Consider the following 25,626-nt stretch of genomic DNA (forward strand, 5'->3'; position numbering starts at 1 on the left):
CACGTTCACAGAATCCTACAGTACCTCCAGGTGGATGGACCCATAAGAGCCTGGCTGTATTTATCTAGGACCAGCATTAATCTTTCAGGTTATATTTTTTCCATAGTCTGCTGTGTAAACACCCAATAGGCACCTACACGCTTTTGCCAACATGCAAACACAGATCAGAGTCACTAAAAAGTGGTTTTAAATCCTTAGTTTCCTGGAACAAAGTCTCAAAATATTTGTAAGGGTGGTGGTGGTCCTGTTTCAGGGTTTCAAACAACTACTAGTGGAATATAAGCAAAACCTCAAAGCATAAACATGCCAGAACCAGTAAGGTCTCAACTTCTATTAAAGAGCACGCCTAAATCATAAATGCCTTCAAAACCTTTTAAGACAGAGGAAGCCACAGTAATTTAAAGCAATATCTTACAAGAGATTGGTATGACCAAATACAAATCACAAGCCCATCTGCTGGATGCAGGGAATGGTAAGCTTTCTTCTCTAGCCTTTAGTCACCTTAATATAAAAACTGGCATTATAGCAAAGAAATCACAGATACAGAAGCACCAGTGCTACACTCCTGCCATCCTGTTTGTTAGAACGAAAGGAAAACTACTATTTTTTGTTAATACCACAAACTGCACCTTATTTCACACCAGAAGCAAGCCTATCAGGAAAAATCTGAACTATACAGCCCTTCCTTGTCAAAGCCTTGAATTTGTAGCAAAACTTCAATTTTTCTTTTAAAATGACCACAGGAAAATTTTTTATTATCATGAACGGGCCTGCAGCTCTCCATTCACATACCTGATAATACAAACAGAGCTCACAGGAAGTTACAGAGCTCTCTGACATCTGGAAGGAGTCTAAATCCTGTTCACAGGAAAATTCATCCCTATTACTGGTGTTAAAAGCTACATTTAAGCTTTCTACCCATACATACAGGAGCAAAATTTTTCTTTGAATCAGTTTTTCCTCCTATGTTACTAGTTTTCCACGTAACCTTAAAACTAAGTCATGCATTAAATAATTCATGTTTATTTTTAAAATGCACGTCAGCAGCATGCACAATTGAAGGAACTGGAAAGACCACGTACTCTTCTTGAAGCCTTTGGACGGGGGATGGGGCTGAAATCCTCCTGCTGGAAGCCCATAGCTGCTCATTCGCTGCACAAGGCTGGCTACATTGCCAGATTTCTCCCTCCTGAGTGGCACAGCATCATCCTTGGGCTCTACATCCTTCTTAACTTCCTGAAACAAGAGATTTAAAGACTCAGAGGCCACTTAAATCACCCAAGAGGTCAGTGGTTTTAAACAGGTGCACCTTAGACTGACACATTTCAGGTACTTACCCTTTGAGGTATAACAACATATTATACTCAAAAATCATGGCCTTCATCCTACAACTAAACATACCCAAGACTGTAATAAATTTGACCTTTCCATACAATTGTGCTAGTAAACAGGCAATGCACCGAGAAAATTCAGAAAAAGGGGAAGTATTTTAACCATCTACTCTAAATCTCAGAAAAGGAGCTTTGAATCCAGAAGTTTCATATTACAACTTTTATGAAACAGCTCATATTTGAAAACATTTTTAAGAATATAAATATTACTTGAATGACAGACCATTGGGTAGGGTACTAAAATATTTTCATACATAAAGCTGTATTAGGTGATCATCTCTGCCCCAGAAAGCTCCAAGGTGTTTACAGACATGAGATGCAATTGCACTGCTGAAAGATGTGAGCAGAAAAGAAAGTGAGCTCCAAGAAACAGAGTGGGAGCAAGTGAGGGGGAAGATCTAAGAGGAAAATAAAAGAGATACTATTTTTCTGGTTAATGTCTCCCACTCTCCTGATCTTTCTAAATTAGAATGGTAGCACTGAAATTGATTGTGCCAAACAAGACTGAAAAGCCTATAAACATGAAAGCACCAGTTCTTGACAAAAAGGCCAAGCAGCAACAGTCACTCTACTGCATCAGCTCATTTAATGGGATTCCACTGGAGACCAGATATTCTGAAAGAAGGAAATCATCACTTTGCACAAGAACAAACCCATTAAGTCGGATCAATGGCTCATCTCTTGCAGAACACAGCTTCCAGCAGCCAAAATCCCAGATGCGCTTTAGAGCTCCTGCAGCTCAGATCCTCCCATGTTCCCAGAGCACCCATAAGGGTTCCATCAGGGAGATGGATCACCTCCCCTCCCTCCTGTGCCTGCAGCTGGAGCTGTTTGAATCCCTTTCCTAACCCATGGTCCTGTCTGCTCCACAGCACCCCTGGGGATGCAAACACCCATAAGTACTTGCAGCTTTTTGTGATCGACTTCACAATTCTTGTATCCACCATCAGTAGCCACTGGTTAACAACTCTAGGAGTTATTGCAGCTGTAGCTGCAGTAAAATATTTAATACTTGAAAACAGACTTGGCAAGGCATATATATACACTTACTCTTGTCATGTGAACTCTTGAACATGAGCTTCAAGACAAAAAAGCCCATACACTGATAAAATGCCAAAAATATGAGAAACATATTCCCCAGGACTGTCTGTCTGGTGCTTTTTGGACTATTACAGCCCAGCTTTCTTACTTGTAGCTGTCCAGCTGGAAAACTCAGCAGGTCTGAACACCCACTGATGCTTTCAAACATACTATGAACCTCAAGTTAAACGGACCAAAGCATCTTTCAATTTCTCAAAAGAACAGAGCAAGACTAGAGACAGCAGGATTTTTCCTCCCACTCATCTACATTACATAAAAAAGGCTTTTTAGAAAACAGTCGAGAGTAGTTCCTGCTGTTACTCTCCTTCCTCCACAGTGACTTCTGCCCTGGAGATCTTAGCTCTGCTGAGATCCATGCCATCTTCCAAGTTCAAAAAAATCCAAAACAAACTAAAAACTAACTCCTCTTGAATAGCACAGTATCCTGCCTACCTCCCATTTGAGTAGACATTTAACATTTCAAAGATTTTGTCATTCTCAGGCCCATTACTTAGAAGTCTGATAAAACCATAAGCAATTAAATTTGGCTACAGCTGAAAAGTTTGTCATCTCCAAAACGCCTTTCTAGCTGCCTTGCTGACAAGGCCATTCTGCTCATCTTAAAAACATACTGGTACTTGAAAATCTGCCTAGAGTGCTTCTGCCTGCCCCTGGATCTTTAATTTTTTTTTTACTTTTCGCTATGCAATTTATACAGGCTTTGAAATCTCCAAGCTGCACCAGGAACTAGTACTTCCCCAGGTTTCTCAATTTTAACACTTTCCAGTGAGGAGTCAGCTCCAGGCTCCTTCCCGAGGTCAGCACTTTGCAAAAGACTTCAGAAGCAGCTGCTTCAATTGCTTTGTAAAAAGCACAGAGATGCAAAAAAGAAGTGGGCAAGCTGGGAAAGCTCCACACAGGCAGTTCGGTCAAAACATTACTTTTTTTTTTTAATTTATTTATTAGATGAAAAAAGAACAAAAACCAACACACACACCACTCCAAATGCTAGAAAATATTATGAGATAAGCACCACCTTATCAGTAATTTGAATTAAACAGACAATATGCTTTTAAGTCCAGCATCAAAGGCAGGAAAATAATGGATAGGTTATAAATAAAAGGAAATTATTTCAGACAAAAGCAGTGCCAACTACAAAAGACCAAAGACCCAAAACCAAAAAGAGGAATGCTTGAGCAACTTTCTTGCCAGGCTTGAGTGTCCACCTGAAGTAGTGACAGGTAGAAAATACTGTGGGTCTAACACAAGAGAATGGCAAATTTTAGCAGGAAGTACAGTGTAATTATATAAAAAAATAGGATCAAAAATAATTCTGTGCATAGTCATTACACACAGAAAATCTTGTTGCCTGATTCAAAGGGTGAAGATTTACTGATGAAGAATTTCCTCAGCAGACATCAAAAACAATCAGACAGTGGGAGAGCCCGGCAACACCAGGTACTCTCTGTACCTTCCTACCACAGCCAGGATAGGAAAGCTGGGAACACTTCAATACACAATTAAGAGAAATCAGCCTAATCCAAGACACACAAAGCAAAGAGGATGTAAGGAGAAGTTCAAGGTGACTGTGATAAAAACAGGAGCAGAGACTGCAAATGTGCCAGATTTACAAGGAGCAGACATGGGTATGGCACTGGTACCAGCCAGGTTTGAATCAGAGTCGACTGTGATGTTTTACTTTGTGTATCAGAAAACAGCACTGGAGCATCACATGGAGCTGTATGCAGCAAGGAGAGAAGAAACAACCACACAAGAGAGTTCTGCCACAGCAGCCAGGCATAAATTTAGTTTTGACAAAGAACTACAGAAGGTGTCAGTAAGCAATGCCTAAATGGGCCAGGAACTGTTTTTTCATATTTAACCCTCTACCCTTTGTAACATTCTTGTAAAGCAAGAACATTTTTTTGTTCTCATTGTTAGAGAAGAACTGCAACATTAATTATCCTTCCTTGGGGCATAATAAACCATATTAAAATTAAACCAAACTGAAACAAATTCAGGAATCCCTGGTCTCCACACCTGCATGTGGTCGACTACACCACAACCCTGTAGTTCACATCAGTCTTCTAACAGCAGGGGAAGTGCTCCAAGACTCATTTTCAAAAGCACACATCAGGATCCTCTGACATACACACCCATCACCCCTGCCAGCATCTTCATCGTGGGTATCATCCTTATGACTCCTTTCACAAAGGAAGTAATTTCTACAAAAAGATCTCTCGAAACTGACAGTTATTGATGCAAACATTAATTCATGCCCTATTAATAACATTTAATATGAGTTTGCAATTCTTACATCTCTTCCAAACAGCTTGCTTGAACTTCAGTGTTGGAAAATGACACTGCCTACAGGTCCCACAATACCCAACCTGAACATGCCCAAGACTCCTGTCCATGGGTTTCACAAGGCAGTTTTCTTGCTTTGTTTTTGGTGGGGTTTTAAGTCAGCCTTGTTTACACAAATTATCAGAGAGTCTGTGTTGTGACAATACCAACAAAAAGCTCCAGGATGCTTCATCTTGTTCTGAGGTGCGGCCAATGCCAGCAAAACCAAAATGGAAATATGACATTAACTGCAGCTGGAAATTTTAATATTTTTATTCTGCCAGTTCATTGCAGTTCAAGGCTTGTCAGTGTTTCCATGAGCAGCGCAGATTTTATGCATTTATGACTTGGCAGTACAAGGTCAATACAGACTGTCTCTTGGCATGAAACACACTCCACTGGGAAGCAACCACCCACTTGCTCTGTTGTGAACTACAGCAGTAGTCATAAAGGTTTGAAGTTTTCATAATCTTCACTAAATATGTATTTCACAACACTTAAAACTCACTGCAGCCTGATAGGCAAAAAACAAGTATATAAATTTAACTAGCCAAACAAAAAAAAAGTGCTTTTTGCTTTAATTGCATCTGTCACGGTTTAATAATCCCTCAAGAAAATGTGTATGTTTACAAATAAAAATCTCAAAATCTTCTAAGTGCAGCAATATGTGATGCAAGAACTATTCTTTATATGCAGGCAGAAATGCAACACATGTAAATGCATGCACAGCCTCTCGATGCGGTTAAAACAAGCGGGCACTCCTGACCTACTTCCGAGGCGAGCAGGAGCAGCCTCCCCTCCAGCACTGCCCGCCCACCACGGCTCCAGCGGGGACAGCTGGATCCTCCCCGCTTCCCTCGCCAGAAGCCAAGAGCTCTCAAATCAGGCAGGCAGTGGAGATGCAGAAAGCAGGTCAGAGCGTCTGAAAGGCCAAGACTTAAAAATACAAAGTCTATTCCTGAATTATAGGGCACAGAGAAGTTCATTATCCAGCAAATCTAAATCCTTAGCTAGATTCTTCAAGCATAAATATTAAGGCATCAGCTGCGATCTTCTCCTATATATGCCATTATACAAGGAACAATCATCTTTAGACTTCTTATATTAATTCCACTGTAACATCACTTTGTGCAAAAATGATGTGCATTACTCTTAGTGGCTGAGTACATTTTAAAGGAAGATCTCAAGCAGCAGATAATGGTCTCAGTCTCTAAAGGGGCTGAGATAAAGAATACACAAATGTATGTCTGAGCCTACACATACAATTATCTCATCTCTTTTCTTCTCCATCAGAATAGCAATGAAGAACCCATGGACTGACAAATTAAGCCCATGACTCACATTTTACTGAGTAGAAAATAAGTAACTCAGAATTGAACCTGTCATTTTAGGGGAGAGGGAGGGATTGGAAGCAGGCAATAATTCTGTTTATACAAGTTCACAGCCTGCAAAATCCCATTCCTGAAAAAGCCACATAGAAATGTGACTGTACATAAATATATATCACAATCTGTACAGCTGCCTAGAGAGGAGAGATTGTCATCTGTAACTTGTTCAAGAGCAATGAAACCTCAGTTCCTGGAGCACAAAAATCTTCACATAACTAATTATTTAGGCACCACATTTCCAGTTTTAGTAACGGCAACAGACAAGCAGGCACAGGGCAGCCTTAAGAGCTCCAGTCACTTAAACCTTAGATATCCCACATCCTTTCATTTTGCCTGTGTCTCTTCCTTGAGTAGAAAACATGACTTCTCATCCTCAATGTCGGTGCCCAGAGGCAAAATATTTAATAAAGGCAACAAAAGAAAGATGAGTAATGTGCAGCTATTCCTACCTGTCTCATTACTTTACCTGAGCTAAAGGGAAACATAAGAAAATCCATGGACCAAAATAGCTGAGAAGCTGCTGAGCTCCTTCCCTGGAGCATTCAGGAGATCAGACCAGGTTCCAGCTCCCAGGAGAAGAGCTCGGCTGGGAGAGGTGAGAGGCTGCCCCTGACCTTCCAGAGAATTAAACGTTATTCTTGAAAATAGAAACAAATCACCTAAAGATGAAAACAGCTACCATCTGAACAACAGACAAGATGGATAGCCTTTTTTTTTTGCAGGACAACTTACCTCTTAGAGAGTGTAACAGGTGTCATGGATTTATTTTGGGGGGCTTAATTTATGGTTGAAGTAGGGAATATTTAACAGTGAATCATTGGGTTTAAGTGCTGACCCTCCATCACGCTGAACCAACAGAGGCAGCATCACTCCCTGCCTTTGTCTCTTCACAGTCTGACTTGTTGCTTTCTATAAAACCACACCCACATCACATAACACAGTTTAACAAATTACCAATATTTTTACATGTGTTATAATCTATGCTAAATATAGATCTTTTAATCACACTGTCTCCTTGTGTGAGATGAAAACAATTATCAATCAGGCAAGCCATCACTTCTTTCTCACAATATGCAACATGTGGAGTAAGTGGGATCTCCAGGAAGCATAAAAAATTAACTGAATTGCTGCAGGTTTACAGAGTAAAACCTGAGTCATCGAATAATTGTGATACTTGAAGGTCAAGAGCAGAGAAAAAGCTGAACTTTCTACATAAAGAACACTCTATAGAGGTAATGTAGAAGTAGGCTCAAAGTTTCAGATTTTGATACAGATTATAAAAATACATGCATATAGTTTTTATATATACAAATAATTCAATTTTTTCATGGAGAATTGTATATGTAAAAACTTTGCACCAAGCAAGTGTCAAAACAGAATCTGACATGAAGTCTTGTTAATATTGGCAAAATACAAAAGAGACCTCAAACAAAACCTGAAAGCCCAGATGCAGGAAAGCTCAGCAGTCAGCTCACCAGGTCTACCAACAGCAGAGCAAGGAATCCGAAATTAACAGGAGTAACTAGAGGAAGCACAGATCTTTACATCAATGTTTCCCAACCATTTAATTAAGAAAAGAGTTCATTTTAAAATACTTCTGAAAAGAATACCTTAAGAATATTTTATGGTGTTGTCATGTTCATAGCCAGATAAAAGCGTTTTAAAATGCTGATTGCATTTCTTCTCTATTATATTTGCTAATACATATATATGAAAATTTAATTCTATTTCTTGCAATTGTTTTATAGAATAACAGTTAATGTCCTGTCAACCATCAACCACAAAATAGTGCTTCAGATCAATGAAAGCAAGAATCACACGTGGCAGAAGGCAAGACAGAGTTCCAGCTCCCACAGCACATGTTTTATCCGCTTCCCCCCCACAGGAAGGGAGGAAGACATTTCTTTCCCTTCTCCCAGTTAACTGCCTCTCCTGTTGGTCCAGAGAAATGTGGGATCCAGTAACCACTACAGGTTCACTTTGATGCTCAACTGAGAACATTCCCTGTTCCTCCTCACCATCACCTGTCTTTCTGCCTCCACTCTGTTGCACCCAGCTTTCTTCTTCCCTGCATCCTTTTTCCAAGGCATCATCTCTTTGCATTCCCTATAAAACCTTCAGCATTTCATTAGTGGCCACAAGTTAAAATACCGACACATCCACATCCCTCCATAAGTCTTGCCCAGGGCACAAAATTAAATGCTTAAGAGATTGTCAAATAAGGGCTAAAAATATAAATCTGTAGTCTCAGTGGATATTAGAAAAGGTTTAAAGATTAGGCATTACTAGAGATTCATACATTAACTAACAGTTTTAACTGAAAATGCATCTTGCTTTCTACTCCTGTTTTGAAAGCATCTATGTAACATGCTTATCACCATCAGTTTCTAAGAATTCAAAAGCTTATTCCAAGTCCAGAGCTAATGAATTCACATACATACACCAAAATATATTTTTACAAAGTGAAGTGCATTAAAAAAGCTTGTTAAACCTAGAAAATACTTACCACAATAAACTTTCAGATCAGCTCATAATATTGAATAAAGCCAGTGTTCAAGGAATACATACATTTGAAATTCAATACTGAAAGCACTACAGTAGAGAACACCTAACTTCCCCCTCCAAAAAGATGAGCCGCCAAACAAAAAATTCACGATTGGTGCAAATATTAAGAGATGACAGGACAGAGATGAGCTACCCTTGTGCAGGTTTAAGCTTCAAGCTCATACTTAGATTACTTCGTTCCACCTCATAAAAAGCAAAAGAACCGATTTATCATTAACTGTGTTCGGTGTATACACACATTGATTTATGAGACATATGGCAAAGGACTACAATTACATGGCTGGAATGTGCAGCCAGAGCCTCCTGGGATGTAACAAACAATACAGCAAACAGTACCTGGATAACTGACTTCTTTGGTCTTATTACATATGCTAATTCCAGAGTGCATATTTATAGCTGCATTTTAAGACTTCTGTACACAGGGAAAGTCTAAACTTAAAAGTCATGTTCCTGCACAAGCCCACTCAGTCTCTGCTGCCTGAGCAATACTTTGTGCAGTTTACTCAGTGATGGTTGCAAACACCTCCTGATGAAGCACACCCTGTTTGCAGCCTCCAGGCAGGGAATGGTTGCCTTGCTCCTCTGCTTGGAGAGAAAGCTATAAAATTACACGTGAATGAAGTGTAACAACTAAATAAGGATGGACAAAGGAGCAGACTGCTTCACGTGATTACATGAATAAGGACACGTATAAACCTGCTGCTCATTCCACACAAACCATCATGCTCAATCAGAGCAGCTCTGGGAGTATCCAGGAGTGTGCTGTTACCACAGAGCAACATCACAAGCTGATATGGCATTTAGGAAAGCAAGAGGCACAGGTACAAGCAACAAACCTGGATAACTCAAATCAGAGGGAATGATTAGCATATTAAGCAGTATTCACAGAGGTCGTTAATCACATTAATCACACTTTATCCTTCTGTCCTTCAGAACAGCACCATAAGTTCCCTAAAGTTCCATATCAGTGCTGCCACTGAGCCAAAACTTAGAAGCTTTTTCCATTTCTCCCATGCTCTTCACAACACAGTATCAACATATATGTATTCCATATTTGAAAAGATACTAAATATTACAAAAATCACCAGTGTTTTCCCTATTCTGTGTTCACATTCAGCCACTGAAGACTTCACAACACCACAGATTTTTATTCTTACATACTCATACATAAAACAATAGTTTGTGAATGCAAAGTGAAATCTTTTTCTCAGGTGATTTTTTTCAACATCTTAAAACACATGTCATCTTGGACAAGGAAAGGGGCACATAATTTCAACAAATTTCCTGCAGTTAAATAGCTCACTTTTGAAGAAAGCATCTGTGACACTTCAGATCTAGCAGTCCATCAAGATAAATATTTCAAATAGTCAACTCACTTGCATGCTCTTTCTTACTAAACAAGACACTTATACTACCTTGGAATATGAAATAATTCACACATCCCTAACCAACACCAACAAAGGAAATTCCTGTGTGGATGTGGTGACAGCTGAAAAGACAACCTGACACACAGGCGCCCACAAATGGCTCTGTGGGCAGAGCTGGGTCAGCAACAGCAGCTCTACCGTGCTAAATCAAACACACCTCCAGACTTCCCCTCTTCATGACAGAGACAGTCACATCACAAAGGGACTTCACAGGGCTGGGACCCAACTGGTCTGAACCCAGGCAGTCAATTCAGTGATTCAACTGGAAAATCACAGGAGTGGGAATAAATTATGGTGGGCTCTGAAAGACAGCGAAAATGCTGACATATCTGTGCCACTCGTTATATCTGTCAATGTTTTCAGCTAATTTTCTTTACTGTTGTTTTTAGAAACAATAGTTTCCACATCCTAAGCAAGGCTCACCCAAGCCAATTACCAACATTCCAGTTGGAAAAAAACTGTTTCCTTGTTTATTCCAGCCAAAACAGTTGGATAGCAGAGTCTCTCACCCCACAAGCACAGGAATCATTATCACCATTCTCACAAATGCCAGGCATGTGCCAATGGATGGGATTAGCAGGTGCAGCTCAGGCAAACCCACAAGGTACCCCCTGAAATGACACTCTCCTCCAGTGGCCCTATTTCCCCTAAAAGCCTGAAGAAAAATCAGCAGGAACAATGGATTGACATCATATGTACTGGCAACAGGTGTTAAAGCACCAGCCTGGGTGCTCAGCTTCACTCCTTGCCTGAAGACAAAGAGCCCAGAAATTCTCTCATATACTCAGCACTGAAACTGAAATTACTTAATATGGCTTTCAATCTTGCATGTAATCTTTGTTTCTGAGAAACAAGAACTGCCAGCTCTGAAGCAAACATCACCTTCTTACCAGCAGGGCTGCCTACTCTGCCTGGGAAGCACTGCTGCTCTGAGCACTCTGTCACCTCCCTGCACAACCCACTGCTAGTGGTGACAGTTTCTTCAAAACAATAATAAAGCAAAGAAAAAGGCTGTATAAACTGAAATTGTAATTTGACCAACAGGATTGATAAATTGCTGTGTATCTTGCTTTCTCCAAGCCTTACTTGGATGCAAAGATTTTGGACAGAATACTTTAAGGAGCAGATGCCAACATTTTGGAAATAGATATTTTATTCTAGTCCTTAAATACATCCTATTTATTTCAAACTAAATATGGCTTAACCTATACCCATTGCTGAAGAAGTTTATTTATTCATCTGCTTTTTTAACTGATGTTACTACACTTTTTAATCATGCCCAGATTAGAACTAACCTAGAAGAGTCTGTCTTGTCTGCGATCCCTCCCAGCTCCATGAGTCCTGTTTAAAGTTCTGAGTGAGGTCAATTTTTAAAAAGGAATTAAGGAAGATGCTATGCTTGAAAGAGCTTTCAGACAAAACTCTCACTGGCTCAGAGGACACTTGTGTTTAACAGCATCCCAACAGTGGTAATACAGGACAGAGGCAGCAAACACAGGCTTAAGAAGGTAGATCAGCTGTGCTACTCTAAAGTGTTCATCTAGGGGTGATGAAAAGGGAAGAAAAGAGGCTTGGGCTGTGTTTTGTTTCCACAAACACACAGACCAGGAAGTTGAATATAAAGAATCAACTAAAAACAAATCATCCTTTTAGAAAGGAACTCTTTCTGCAAGCAAAGTAGCTGTCTGCAATCTCCAAGCATCTCCCTACACTACAGAAGGGGACATGAGCTAAACCAACCCCAAGTAATTTTATTACACAAACAATTCTAAGACCAAGAATTTACATCATATACTAAGTAAACTCTCAAAATCATATTGCAAGCATTATTTTTAAATTCATGCTGTCTCCAATCACTACCCCGAACACAAAGTCTGTTTACAACATTTGATGTTAAGAACATATGGAAAATAAAACAAGCTTACCACTTCCAAGGACATATTTGCTCGAACACGCCCAGTGTTACAGATTTTTTTTTATTTAGGGGGAGGAAGAAAAATGTCACAGTGAGCAAAGTTCACGTGTTAACCTGGAGAGGATCCAGGCTCGGTGCTAGAGCAGCAGCAGCTGCTCACACCTGTGCAGGCAGGAGGCTGCCCCTGCACCAGCTCCAAGGCTGAGGGGCTGCATGGCCCAAACTCGCTCAGAGCAGTGCCCTGCTCGCTCACCAGAACGTCCCCAGAGCCTGCTGGCAAACTTCTCTGCCTTAACTGACGAGAGCTACTGATTAATCTATGCACTGCTCCTCCCTCATCCGAGTTACTGCCGTGAGCTTATGATCAAACTGGTTTTACTACCATGTAAAGCCTATTACTCACAATACAACTATTTACAAAACTAAGATAGCAATAAATGAAATAAAACAAGGAACTTCAGTTCTTAAAAAAAACTTCTCAGCTATGTAGCGACAAAAACCTTAAGAAAATAAGCAGAAGGATGAATACGAAATCATCACTTTCAGTTATCAACACAACAGGTGTCTGGAGAGTGAATAGAACTACTCAAAACAAATAAATCAACAAAAACGAATCTTAGTCCATCTTGTCAAAGTAAATACAAAAAAGGAGTTAAGACTCATTGGGCCAGAGAAAAGAGGGAGGTCTGGGGAATTTCCTGAAGGAGAGGAGGCATGGAAGCTTAATCTTTACTTTCAGAGAACTGAAAGTAAAGTCTATATAAAGTCTAGAAGCAAACAGGTAAAACCCAACCCAAAATCAAAAAGTCTTCCACATTCCACACACATTAATATCTCAAAAACCCTCACACATTCCATCTAACGGCATTACTACATTTCTCTAAATCACAAATGTGTGCACATTTTTCACCCGTGATGGATTTTAGAAAGGAAAAGCTGCTCTCAAAGAAAACAATAAAAGTCTGCTAGGTTCCATTGCTAAATCCTTTCAGGAATTTATCAAGTTGTTTATTTTAAATTGCCCATACAGGAAGAAGCAGATAAATGGAAGTTACAATGTCAGAAACAAGAACTCTATTTCAACCCCACTCAAAGAGGATATGCACACAGTTTAACCAGGAATTTCAGACTAGGTTTTGTTAATAACACTGGAAACGTGTGCACTCCAAAACCCAGCTCTGCAATACAGGCAGAATATCTTTAAGAAGCTGCAGCACTGAAAAGTGAATTCAAGGAAATGAGCTTCATAAGTAGGCAGTGTAATTTTTTGCTTGCACTTTTTTTTTTAACCTGCTTGTATTCAACTGTACATTTACCACCATCTCCTGATTTTAGGACTGCTTTGGACATCCCCCAAACAGAGTTCACAGCAAACTTTTACAACACCTCCCACTCCCCACCCCACACGGTGGCACTGAACAGTAGTATCTGAGGAGGTTTCAGAAACTTTATGAGGTTCCCTTTAACTGAGACTACCAGTTCTCTTTCTTTTAAAGCAAAATGATGCAAGTCAGCACCAAGAGCTGCACCTTTTGAGACAGAGCATCTCAGACTGCTCATTAACCCAGCAAGTGATGGGCTCACAGAAAACATCCCGGTCCCAGCTGGCACCAGGAACCAGACATCACCAAGCTCATTCTCCAGGATCTCCCTATCAATATGGAAAAGGCTTGGGTAGAAACCATTAAAACCCAACCAAAAAGTTACCAAATGATGTTATAAGGTGCCAAGCATCAGCATTACATTAGTATCCACAAGAAGCTTCCATCAATTCCCTTCTCCACAGGAGTGCTTCAAAGTCACATAGTGCTTAGTACACCCACACTGTACAACAAATTAACCCAATTAAAAATACAGTCTCAGCTTCCTCTGCTGTACTTCTGACAGCAAAGATCCAACTGCTAACACTGCATGAAACAAGCCTACCACCACAATTTAAAATTATTTTGCATATTTAGGAGACTTGAGAAATAAAAGGAAGACATAATCAAAAATCTGTTTCCTGCTTTAACAACCCAAAATGAAGCTGACAGCACTTAGTCATACTTCAGACAGAAAAGATGCATTTGTCAAAGCAGGAGAAGTGACATAAAATGGCAGTAAATCCTATGTATGGGCAGAGCCCAGAAGGAGGGAACAGAAGGGGACTGATCTGCTTTAGCAGTGAGGATACAGTCTGAATCTGGGGCATCCAACATATTCAGGCAGCATGCAGCAATAATCCTCCTGTCCACATTTTGCTTGTCCCTCTAACAGGTAAGAAGCAGCCTTGCACTGCCCAGCAGCCAAGGACAGTTTGCAGCTGGCACCAAGGCAGAAAGCTCTTTTCCTGCCCTCACACAGGATGAAGAAGAGACAAACTAACAAAATTAGCCAAAACCAACTAGCTTGAATTAGAAACTTCCTCCCAATTCTCTACCAGTTGACGAAAATCAAAGGCTTTTATTTATTAAAAAAAAATCTTCTCTAATAGCATCTAACATTTTAAAAAGAAAACATGTTTGTCTTTATCCAGTTTAATCTGTCATATTTATTATATTTTTAAATTTTACACATGAAGGCAAATCTAGTGGATAATACGTGCACTTTCAGCTTCAAATTTTAATCTTTTCCAGATCAGCACAAATTAAAATTTACTATCCATGGAGAGGCTATATCCTGGCCACAGTTCAAGTCTTAACAAATCAGTGTGTGTATATATATATGTTACCAATAAGCCACAAATTTAATCACATAATGCATTCAGGCCAGATCCTCATTTAATGCATGAAATTACACTCATAACAGGAGAGTAAGACAATCCTTTCAGGAAGTGATAAATATTTAAGTAGAGCCCCAGAATTTTACAACCAAACATGTAAAACTTGGTGCAACCCTTAGTACTGCCCACAGCAATTTGTGCTCTCTGGTCACATTTCTGTCCTCTTGCGGACTCTTGTGCTCTTTCCCTTTCATGTGGGTCATGAGAAGTCAGCAACACTCATTTCTGGTCAGCATCCTCGCTGTTCTTACCACTCCCAATGGTGGTGGCTGCTCTCAGCAGCAAACAAAGAAATCCATCTCTCCAGAGACTTTCCTCATTCACAGGGCCAAAGTCCAGCCCTGCTTGAGCTCATTTCCACCCCCTCCAGCAGGCCACCCACACCTTGCAGGTGTTAACAGCACACCAGGCCAAGAAGGGGCATTTGAATTTAGCTGCTGAGGCTTGGTACTTGCAGCAGTCTGGTCATAGAAATATCCCATAGATCCTGCAGCATGATCCAACAACCCACCTCAGCAGCAAATGAGCATGGTTTGAGAGGAGGCACAACAAGCAAACAACAACAACACACCACCAAAACACTTTTCTGCAACAGCTTTCCCAGAAATAGTCTCTCAAGCTATCACAATCTGTAAATTAACTTTTACAAAGAAACTATAATTAAATTAACCATGAAGAAAACACACAATTTTCACGTCCATAACAATTAATGCTTTCCCATGATCTCACCACTGCACAACAGCCTTCCAGCCTAAACATACCATCTTGAAGAAAAGTTCCCAAGATCAGCCTCATAACTGCACTCAGCTCCAGCATCAAAAAGGCAAGTTAACCCCTGTTGTCATGAAACAAAAGTGATCATTTTCTTCTACACAACTTCCCTTCTGCTTCTCCAAACCCCTACACCTAGAAAACTGACTGTCTTCTGTAATTCAGGACATCCGACCATGCCATGCACATATGAACAGCTGGAAAGTTAAAAATACCTGCAGCTGAGATATCAGGATGGAAATAATTTTAAACAAAATTTATAAAAGCCACAGCTGCAGAAGGGCAAGAAAAGACCCAACAAGTATGGTAATTAACACAGAAACATGTCACATCTGACCCAGGACAAGTTGCTGACAAACACAGCAGCAAAGAGCCAAGGCTGATGCTTTCTCTCTACACATCACTTGAGAGCTAATTAAGAACATCAGCACAGTGATCATCAAACACCAATTGAGGCCAAATTACTATTTATACAGGACTCAAAACCCAAAAAATTACTTCGAACTAAACTACCAACAACTTGAAAATGTTAGACAAGTGAAAAGCATTTGTACAAACTTTCCCTTGGTAGGAGACCCTCTCTGAGAACAACTGGATTGTTCCCATCAGTTATAAAAGGAAAATCTTAAAACCCCTCACAGTAAATCAGAAAATAATAATTTCACTTTTTCAATTTTTCAGAAAAATTGTCAAATTTAAAGTAAGTGTAAAGAAGTGCTTATAGCACTGGACCAATATCCCCTTAGGTTTTTGCAACATGAAAGTATCACAGCAAGATACAATGGACAATTCTGGTTTGAAAGGAATTAATTTCACTTCAAAAGGGGCAGGAATACCTACATTCACTTGGACTATATGGAATTGTTACACCAAGGAGTTTGCAGGGTCACAAAAAAAGGTAGTGCCAGCAGCAGAGTCCAGGGTAAAACAGAATTGCCCCTTCAAATAAAGCAGCTTGATCCAGGCTGAAGAATCCACATCAGCACAGCCTGAGGATGCAGTTTTTCATTACAGATGACCTGTGACCCCACTTTGCTAACTCTCTCATGGCTGGTTGTCTTCTGCAGGGGTAGATTTAGGTTTTTTTTTTATATTCTTGTTTTTTTAATAAGTTCATCCCACTAAAGCAGATAACCATAGCTACAAACAATTTGGTTGAAGTCAGAGTGACACAGAACACATAATGCAAGGATACAGGGCAAAATAAATGCTAAAGTAAGAACAGACAGCAGAAGTTAATTTTAAAAATCTTCAAAAGCATATTAAAAAAATGTTAGCACCTTGAATGTCTTCCCATTAAAAAAATAAACCATCCTGTTACAAATACAACTTCTGTGTATTCCAACTATTTCAGTAACAGTGACCCAGCCACACCATCACAGTAAAATCAAGCCAATGCAGAAAACTCACCTTCACAAAATTGTCAGGGAACATGCCCCTTCTGCCATTTAACTCCCCTTCCAGCCATCCTTCTTCTTCCAGTTTTTTCACATTCCTGATGATTTCCCCAACTCGGATTGTTAACTCATCGTCATGCACTGCATCATAGTCATATTCCACAATATAGTCCACTAAAAAGGAAAAAAAAAAAAAAACAACAAACATGCACAATGAATACAACCCAGACTGGGAAATGCAAGCTTGAAAGCCATGCATGGTCAAAAGGCAAACCTAACAATGAACGCTAACAACGAGCATCTCCCTCACAGCAATGCTCATTTGTGAACTGTGATGTTCCCATGTATTTTTGAGAAGGAGAAACAATTGGATAGTCACCTATTAGAATAAAGTAAATTCAGGAAGAGGACACCAGGTCATATTTTTGTGGAGGTGGGTAAGTTTTTGTTCAAGTCTAGTGGAAGGAATTGCTGGCAGTGATTTTTTTCCCCACCAAGTTCCAGCTGAAGATTTACCAATTATGAATCACTGCCCACAGGGCAAGTGCTTCTGACTCAGTGCCCATTTGGGGCCAAGGATCAGACACTGTGTGTATGGTACATACTTGCAATGCCTTGTTAATCCTCATACTTGAGCCTGCTACTATGTCTGCAAAAAACTAATTGCTGCACACACAGAATTTTTGCAGGTTTGATCCAAGAAATTCAGTACAGCCAGAAGGCGTGTGATTGACAATATCATACAACTTACATTGCAAATATGTAAAAAATCACCCTCATTCAGAGTCATTTGGTTTGTCTGAAGTAGAATAAGCAAGTGAGCTTTACTTTTGATACAATTAAGTTTACTCAGAGGAGCACAGCAGTGTATTCACACACATGTCCATCTGTTGCACAAGATCCATGAGAGTTGCTCACTGGCAGCTTAAGGCTTGTTTGGCAATAAAAACCCATTTGTTCATCAAGAAATTCTGTTCATGCCTGAAATTTCCACAAACCTGCAGCAATCAAGTAATCTTCCTTCTCACTCAAATTCAGTCAAATATCCAGGCACTGCCAAATGTTAAAACACTGTCCTCACTGAAACCTCTCTCTCCTCTGCAGATCACAATGCACAAGAGCACAAGTTTAAAAGACAGAAATCCTGAAAGGTTGCAGAAGTATTTTTCCCAGGTTAGATTGTTTCATCAGTGTATAATAATACACAGCAATTAATTTAAAAATGAAGTAATCAAATAGGAAGAAGCATTATTTCCTTGTTATTGAACTTAAAGCTGCATTAAACCAATGTGTAATTCTGATCTGTGGGCAGTTTTAATTACAAGGGCAGCTGCAGTGATTGCAATTAAGCCTTTATCCCTCTGCTGCCTATGGACAGCCAGAAAACCCTTAGTAAAACACCAATCTACATGATGGTGCCATGAATGCAAGAGATGCTTGAATGATATGTCAGGCAAACTATTTTCTGAATGCACCCTTTAACAAAGGAACCAGTAGACATCAACATGAAGACTTAATTTTGCCAGAGTTAATTTGAAGACTTTTGAAGACTTAATTTTTAAACTTTCTTCCTTTAACAAAAAACAATCATTTTCCTCCTTATGAACAGAAGTCATCACCAGAGTTATCTGCCTGTGATATGCACCTGGAACTTCTAGCACATCTTTCTGTACTGTATATATGTATCTTTGCCAAATGTACTCTTTAAGCTTGTTTCAAAGCATCATATTCCCCCACTACTGCCTGCAGCAAGCAGAGTAGTTCTGTCTTGCTTCTGCACACAATTGTCTCTTGAGTGGCTGACAAAATATTGCCAAACATACAGGAAAGTCTGGCAGTCACAAATCATAAAGACAACAGCCATTCATCACCTAAGAGTCTGCAAATGAAAACATCACCTTCCAACCAATTCAACCCAGCCATTCTGGAAACCTATAAATGTAGAAAGATGTAAGAAATATCCATGTCACATATTTCTCTCATGATACACTGTTTTGAAGCACATTAGCAGACAGCATATCCTATAGAACAGCTTTACAAAGCTAAACATGGAAAATGGATCACAAGAGTGTCAGTCATGGCAAATGCTCACAGCAGTGACCTGAACTGCCAAACACCTGGTCCTTTTTCCACAGCAGCAGTAGATAATCACACCCACACTGTGTCAACATGAACCAATTCTATTGAAAGCTTATTTATTCCCTCGGGAGAACGTTCCTGTATTTATGTTTGAAATGCACAGAACATTCATTTGGTCACCTTTCCAGACTACAAAACACTTACTTGGTCATACCAACAACAAATAGAGAACCTGAAAAACCTCCCAGTCATCATCCACATGTCTTTATGTTCCAAAGACAAATAGCAGTAAACAATCATCAGCTTCTTACACATGAAATTGAGGTGATGAACTTCCTCCTGTATTTGTGAGTGATACCCAAAGCCACCCTTGCTGTCATGGATACATAGACAAAACAGGTATGAATTCTGTTGCCTTGTCTGTGGAAGTGGAAGGGACCATGGGGAATGTTAAAATAGTTTCATCCCATAGATTTTTTTCATATGATGGCAGAGGATCAGCAAGGAGCTACACATCCCATGTCTTGCTACCATGTGGTCCTCAAGAACACTTACAAGTTTTGCTTTTCAATATCAGCAAGTAGCACTAGTTGAATCATCCGGGCGATGGGCAAGAAACTTCTGTACTGCCAAAACAGTCCAGATTAAATAAATCTCTGAAAAATACTAGAGTATTATATTTACCCAAGTAAAAACAGAGTCCATCAATGACAGAAAATGTTTTTAAGGAATCACAACTCCTTATAATAACACTAAATAGAAATTACATTCATTTACTGATTATACTTCTTAATGCTTGTACTAGTTCTGAATGCTTCAGGTACTCACTTTTAAAAGTTTTACTCAAGAACAGATACACTGCAATCAGTCAGCAGTAAGGTGGACTCCAGCAGTATAAGCTAGTCAAAACTGTTTTTAAAAATTCTCAACTGGTAGAAGGTGCAGAACCCCTCAGCAACACAAGCTATCAAATCCCCCTATCTTATCTGCCCTCTGCTTTTTTACACTGCTTTCTCCTTTTCAAACCTCACTCAAATCAATTATCTGGAGCTTGAAGTCCATAACAATCAAGTCTCAAATGAAAAATAGTCTTAGGCTTAAGCAGGAACACTGTGAGGTTTACTGTGCTTTTCTAGCACATCCAGAAACACTAAAGTTCACCTGAGAGAGGCAGACAACTTTCTCCTGAGTTTTCACAGTATGTGCATACAAGGAAAGGCTGAAAGAGCTGGGAAAAGGCTCAGGGATATCTCATCGATCAGGGTGTGGAAAAGACCAAGCAGTGCCCAATGAAAACACAAGAGGCAGTGGGACAAAATGAAAACAAACAAATGCCACTTAAACATATATAAACACACTGTCATCCGATGACAGCTTTCCAACATACTCAGGAAACCTTCCAGATGGTGTTTTTTGAAGGTTCTGACCTATTTTCAGGGGCAACTGACTGATTAAAGCAACAGAGCTACAAAAAAAATTATTGACTGGATATACTTGGAGGAAGATGGCTCTGTAGGAGGGGTCTGCTCAGCTCTTGCTTTTTTAATAAGATGACAACTTCACTAACAAAACAAGAGTGAAACAATTAGGTTGGACATTAGTAAGAAATTCTTCATAAAAGGGTGAAAAGAGTGCTCATATATTGGAATGGCCAGCCCAGGGAAGTGTTTAAGGGAAGACTGAATGTGGCACTTCGTGGTCTGGATGGTGTTTGGTCATAGGTTGGATTCCATGATCTCAGAGGTCTTTTCCAACCTGGTTGATTCTGAGATAAAACACACCAAACCCATCAAAGCCAGTCAGCAGCAGCTACAGACTATGTTATTCCCCCCAGCACAAAGTGTCCTACCTAACACCTCTGACAAAACAGCTCCCACCGTCAGCCAAGACAGCAACACTGCCTGCACCAGGCATTCAGCCACTGCTGGCACAGCTGGACTCCCCACTTGTCCAAACCTTACACAACCAGCTCTTCTGCCAACCACATCACAGTGCCAAGGCAGAGGCCAAGTCTCCCAAAAAGCATGGCCACATTATACCCATCTTCTCTGACTTTAAACAAAGGACGCCTTCAGCTACTCAGACACTTTCTGAAGTTGCCTATAAGAGGTAACTAAGTCCCTCTGGTAGCCCTAAAATAGAAATCAAAACACAAATCAAGGAAGAGTGGAAAATATATCAAAATTCTAGCATGCCTGTGTCTTCAACAGAAATAGGCACACATCCAGCAAAGAGCACAATTTCACATTCTTGGTACTTTGCTTAGGGTATTACAATGTTGTCAGAACCCAGTGACTTTCCTGTAGTAGACAAAAAAAAAGACAAACCAGATTTAAAATAAGTTCCATTGAAAATACACTTTAATAGCTTATACATTTTAAAAAGAGGGGAGAGGGATTCATCAGATGACTGAAATCCTTGTATATACTGGGAAGTCTTGCTGAAACTTGCTGCAGGCCTGGAGGGACAGAGTCCAATGTGAAGCAGCAAGAATTGCTGCAGTGCTCCATAAAGGTCTCTTCAGGCAGGTTTCAGGCCAGTTCAAAGTCATTTATTGGAACAACAACCCTGGAAAGTCGTGTGACCTCCAGAAGTACCTTGCCAGCAGAACTGCAGTTATGTTAGAAACTGAGCTTTTGCTTTTCCAATTTATCACAACAGACAGCTGCTAAATGTCTAAAACTTCATTAGTACTGTTATTTCCACTTGTACATTTATCATGTAAAACCAGCCAAGTTTAGTCTCTTATAAAACAAAGCCTAACAATTTTGTTATTATGTATGAATACAGTTACAAAGATATTTTATTTTATTTTATAGTAGACCAAGTTTAGGCTAAAGACAAAAGACACAATCTTATCCTTTTCACTACCATACTCTTCTTTACAACTCTTTCAAAATCAGGTGCCAAACTTAAGGAGAATGATCTTTCCAACTGCTTTGCCACAAAAATGCTTCTACCATTGATGAGCTATGGGAATTCCAGCTGGTTTAATACTAATACAATAGTATATGTTCAGCCACTTAAGACAGACCTTTACACTGAAAAAGTAGCTCAGGTGTTTAAACGCTGAACAATGAAAACACTTCTGTAAGTGTTAAACATAAGACGTGGTTATAAGAATGTTTTCTTTCCACTTCAATACCATATAATTTCCTGTCACCCAGACCTGAGTCACTGATGACAACCCAGATGCTTAAATAGAAAGGCCTGACAGACTTCCCATTACCCTTAAAATTCTAGCTCCTGATCTCAAAACTGTGAGCTTTGTCTACAAAGCTCTCCTGTAAAGACAGAGGCACAAGGTGAGCACCAGGGTTTGGGAACCAAGGAAAAATCCCTCCTGGCCAAGAGCTCCCACTGCTCTGCAGCCAGGCTTCCTCCAGGCTCTGCATCTGCTTCACACTCCTGATTACAAATGACCAGAATGACATGTTCCCCAAAGATCCAAGTATTCCTTTGGGGTACAGATCTAGGTTTGCTCTCCCTCAATCTGAGGGGAGCACCTCACATTTCCCACTATCAGGGAAACCACTCTGAGCACTGGTCTTGTGCAAAAGTCCTTCCCTTCACACCCCAATAACCATCCAACTGAGAAAGACCCGAGGGACTGAACTTTGAACAATGGAAACATTCAGTATTTCCTACTTCCCTTCTCATGGTGCCCAATAAAGCTACATCACCAACAGAGAGTAGGGAAACCCATGGAGCTGTATTTCCAAGACAGCTTAACCCAAGGATGTTGTGATCCCTTGCTTTCTTCTGTGTGCATTCAGTGGTCGCTTCCCCTGCTCTCTACTTAAATTGGTAGTTATTTATAATACTGGGGAATCAGATGAAAACAGTTCAAGAGAAAGCTTGCAGTGACAACTTTCTGCAAGTTTATCTCCTTAAGATGTCTCTCTGCAGGGTCAGACATAGGACTGCTTCAAACCCACTTTAAATCAACCTCTACATCCCTGTTACATCCCAGATCAGGAGCGCCCTGCTCAGTGAAGCTCCAAACCACCCTCATTTGTGGTGGTTCAGTTCAGTGTGGAACAGTCTCACAAAGTAATCTGGAATTTTCACTGAAACTAAACCCAGGAACACACCTAATGCACATTAATCTTTAACAGGCATTGTGTTCATGGGACAAGACTAAAACTACAATGATATAAAAATGTCCAAAACTTGAAATCTGAATATGGTCCCTCACACGAGCAATTTCCCCCTACAGATCCACTTAACTTGCCCCTCACCACTTGCTGCTTTGCTCAAAGCCAATATCTGCCATGAAATCACATCCAAACATAACACATCATTGATTTAAGGCCACTGGATTCCTGTCAACTCTGATGGTAAGGATGCAGTTCCATGCTATTAAGTAACTGAACAAGTGTCATTAGCTAATGGAGACCATACAGTCCACATATATTTAACTGTACAGTCACCAGTTTTGAGCCACACCACACAGAAGAGCAGACATTTCACTGGGCTGAGCCATGCAGAGCCATCGCCTCACACTCCACGTGGAGGACTTACAAACGGTTGCATCACAAGGGCTACAGCAAGCATTAAGCATCACCAATGAGATGTTTTACCTTCACAGGAGCTCAGAAGGAGGTGGGGTGTCTCCTGTACAGCCCCTGGAGTGGCAGTGACACATGGCAGAGCAATTTCTACCTGCGCCTCCTCCCCAGGGAGCCACACCAGTTGTGCAGCTCCAGACCAGGTAAACAGCTTTGTACCCAAAGCAGTCACACTTCCTCCTGCTCCTGAAGCTTTGATCCCATGTGCCAGCCAAGCAAACTCTGCTGCCACAAGGAAGGGATGTGGCAGAGGAGGTTCTCTACAGTTTAAGACAATGCTGACCTCATTTATTCAAATATTGACTTATGGTCTTATTTTAAGCAAAATGCCCAGAGCCATGAGAATTCTTTCATTAGTTTATAATAATACAACACAATGCCAATAAAATAGAAATATTTTCATGCCGTTTTATGTACATTTTCTTTTAAGCATACACAATTCCCAAAGAGCTGTAAGCTAATTATTCCGGTCATGCATTATTTCAAAGACAGAGGACCTAAATCTGTACAATTTATTAGTTCAGGTTGCTGGGCAAACAAACACTCCTTTCAAGCAGGATGCCTCCAATACATACAAACACACAGTGTTGGACCCAAGCTGATTCTACATAAAACCAGCTCAGCTATGTCCATCCAGTCTCTGGAAGCACCACAAACACCCTGCTGTCACCCAGTGGGGACTCAGTTTGGATACAACAGGATTTGCTCTGTTTAAAGTAACTTCATGTTGAAGTGGGTATGAGCCTTCACTCTCTCTTCAACACACCCCATCTAAGAAGGCTCAGCAGTTCAAAACAGCATTAGATGAGTGAGGGCAGTCAGACATTGCTGCATTCAGGCTAAATTCCCAACAAACCCCTTTCTGCTTCCTCAGCACATGGGCTGACCAGCCAGAACTGTTGGATATGTGACAGTTTACAAGACCTGTTAAAAACTTTGTAAGTACTCTGTAGTGCTTACACTGAGAATATTTTAAACTGCTATAAAGATAGCTTTTAGGAAAAAAAATAATTAAGTCAGAATAAACACACACCAAAGAGAAAACCAGCAACAACATGCAAACCAAAAATGGCAACAAAGCAACTTTGAAACTCAGTATCTCCTATCTCAGGTGAGTCTTTGCTTCCCCACACTTGAGCACCAACAGCCCAGCTACTGTCAGCTTCCCACGTTAAGTGGAAAAAAACTACCATTGCAAGAGAGGAAGGAACAAGCTGGCACAAAGGCACTTCTGCTATTTTCCCATTTGGTCTCACCATATTTTCTCCTTTCTAGTGATAACTACCTTATTACATCCTTTCAGCATATACTTTTTCCCAAGGTCTGTACTGACAGGACTAGAGGCACTTGTTTTAAACTGACAGAGGGGAAATTCAGATTAGACCTCAGGAAGGAACCCCTGCTGCTGAGGGTGGTGAGACAGCACCAGGAGCTGGCTGGGGACTGTACTGTCTGAGAGTTTGTGATTTGGATGTCAGTAGCATTGCAGTGAGACGGTACTTGTGGGAGAAGTGTTTAGTGGCTGAGACTAATTTCAGTTTGGCCAACTTTTGCAGAATTTCCTGTCAGCTGTAAAGGTAAAATCAAAAGTGTAAGTAAGAAACTTCAGAGAGGTATATGAGAGATCTCATGGATTATAAGAAATCTGACAAAGTTACAAGATGTCTCTGAAAAAGAACATGCTAATGGCAGGGATTTGTTAATTTATTTGTATGTTTTATAACAAAAAACATCATAAAATACATTTGTGCCTGAATCACAGGATAGCTTGGATGACCTTTAAAGAACATCCATGGGCAGGGACACCTGCCACCAGACCTGGCTGCTGCAAGCCCCATCCAGCCTGGCCTTGAACACTTCCAGGGATGAAACATCTGCAGCTTCTCTGAGCAGTCTGTGCCAGTGTCTCAAGTCTGTGACAAGGCAACTTTATTC

General features: G+C 40.3%; 1 protein-coding gene across 5 annotated transcripts in view; it reads right to left on the reverse strand.

Annotated features, from left to right (window-relative positions):
• CD2AP (CD2 associated protein) overlaps positions 1 to 25,626 on the reverse strand; it is a 76,698-nt gene that overhangs the window by 37,966 nt on the left and 13,106 nt on the right. For 3 of the 5 annotated variants that reach the window (XM_054629430.2, XM_077175155.1, XM_077175158.1), the window contains exons 2-3: positions 17,055 to 17,215; positions 1,083 to 1,236 (exon numbers count right to left, since the gene is read on the reverse strand). In XM_054629430.2, coding sequence (XP_054485405.1) covers positions 1,083 to 1,236; positions 17,055 to 17,215 — 315 coding nt within the window. Of the gene's footprint in view, positions 1 to 1,082; positions 1,237 to 17,054; positions 17,216 to 25,626 lie in introns of those variants that run through there. The other 2 variants (XM_077175156.1, XM_077175157.1) reach the window with 2 other exon arrangements.

Source organism: Agelaius phoeniceus, chromosome 3 (assembly GCF_051311805.1).
Source record: "Agelaius phoeniceus isolate bAgePho1 chromosome 3, bAgePho1.hap1, whole genome shotgun sequence".
Lineage (NCBI taxonomy): Eukaryota > Metazoa > Chordata > Aves > Passeriformes > Icteridae > Agelaius > Agelaius phoeniceus.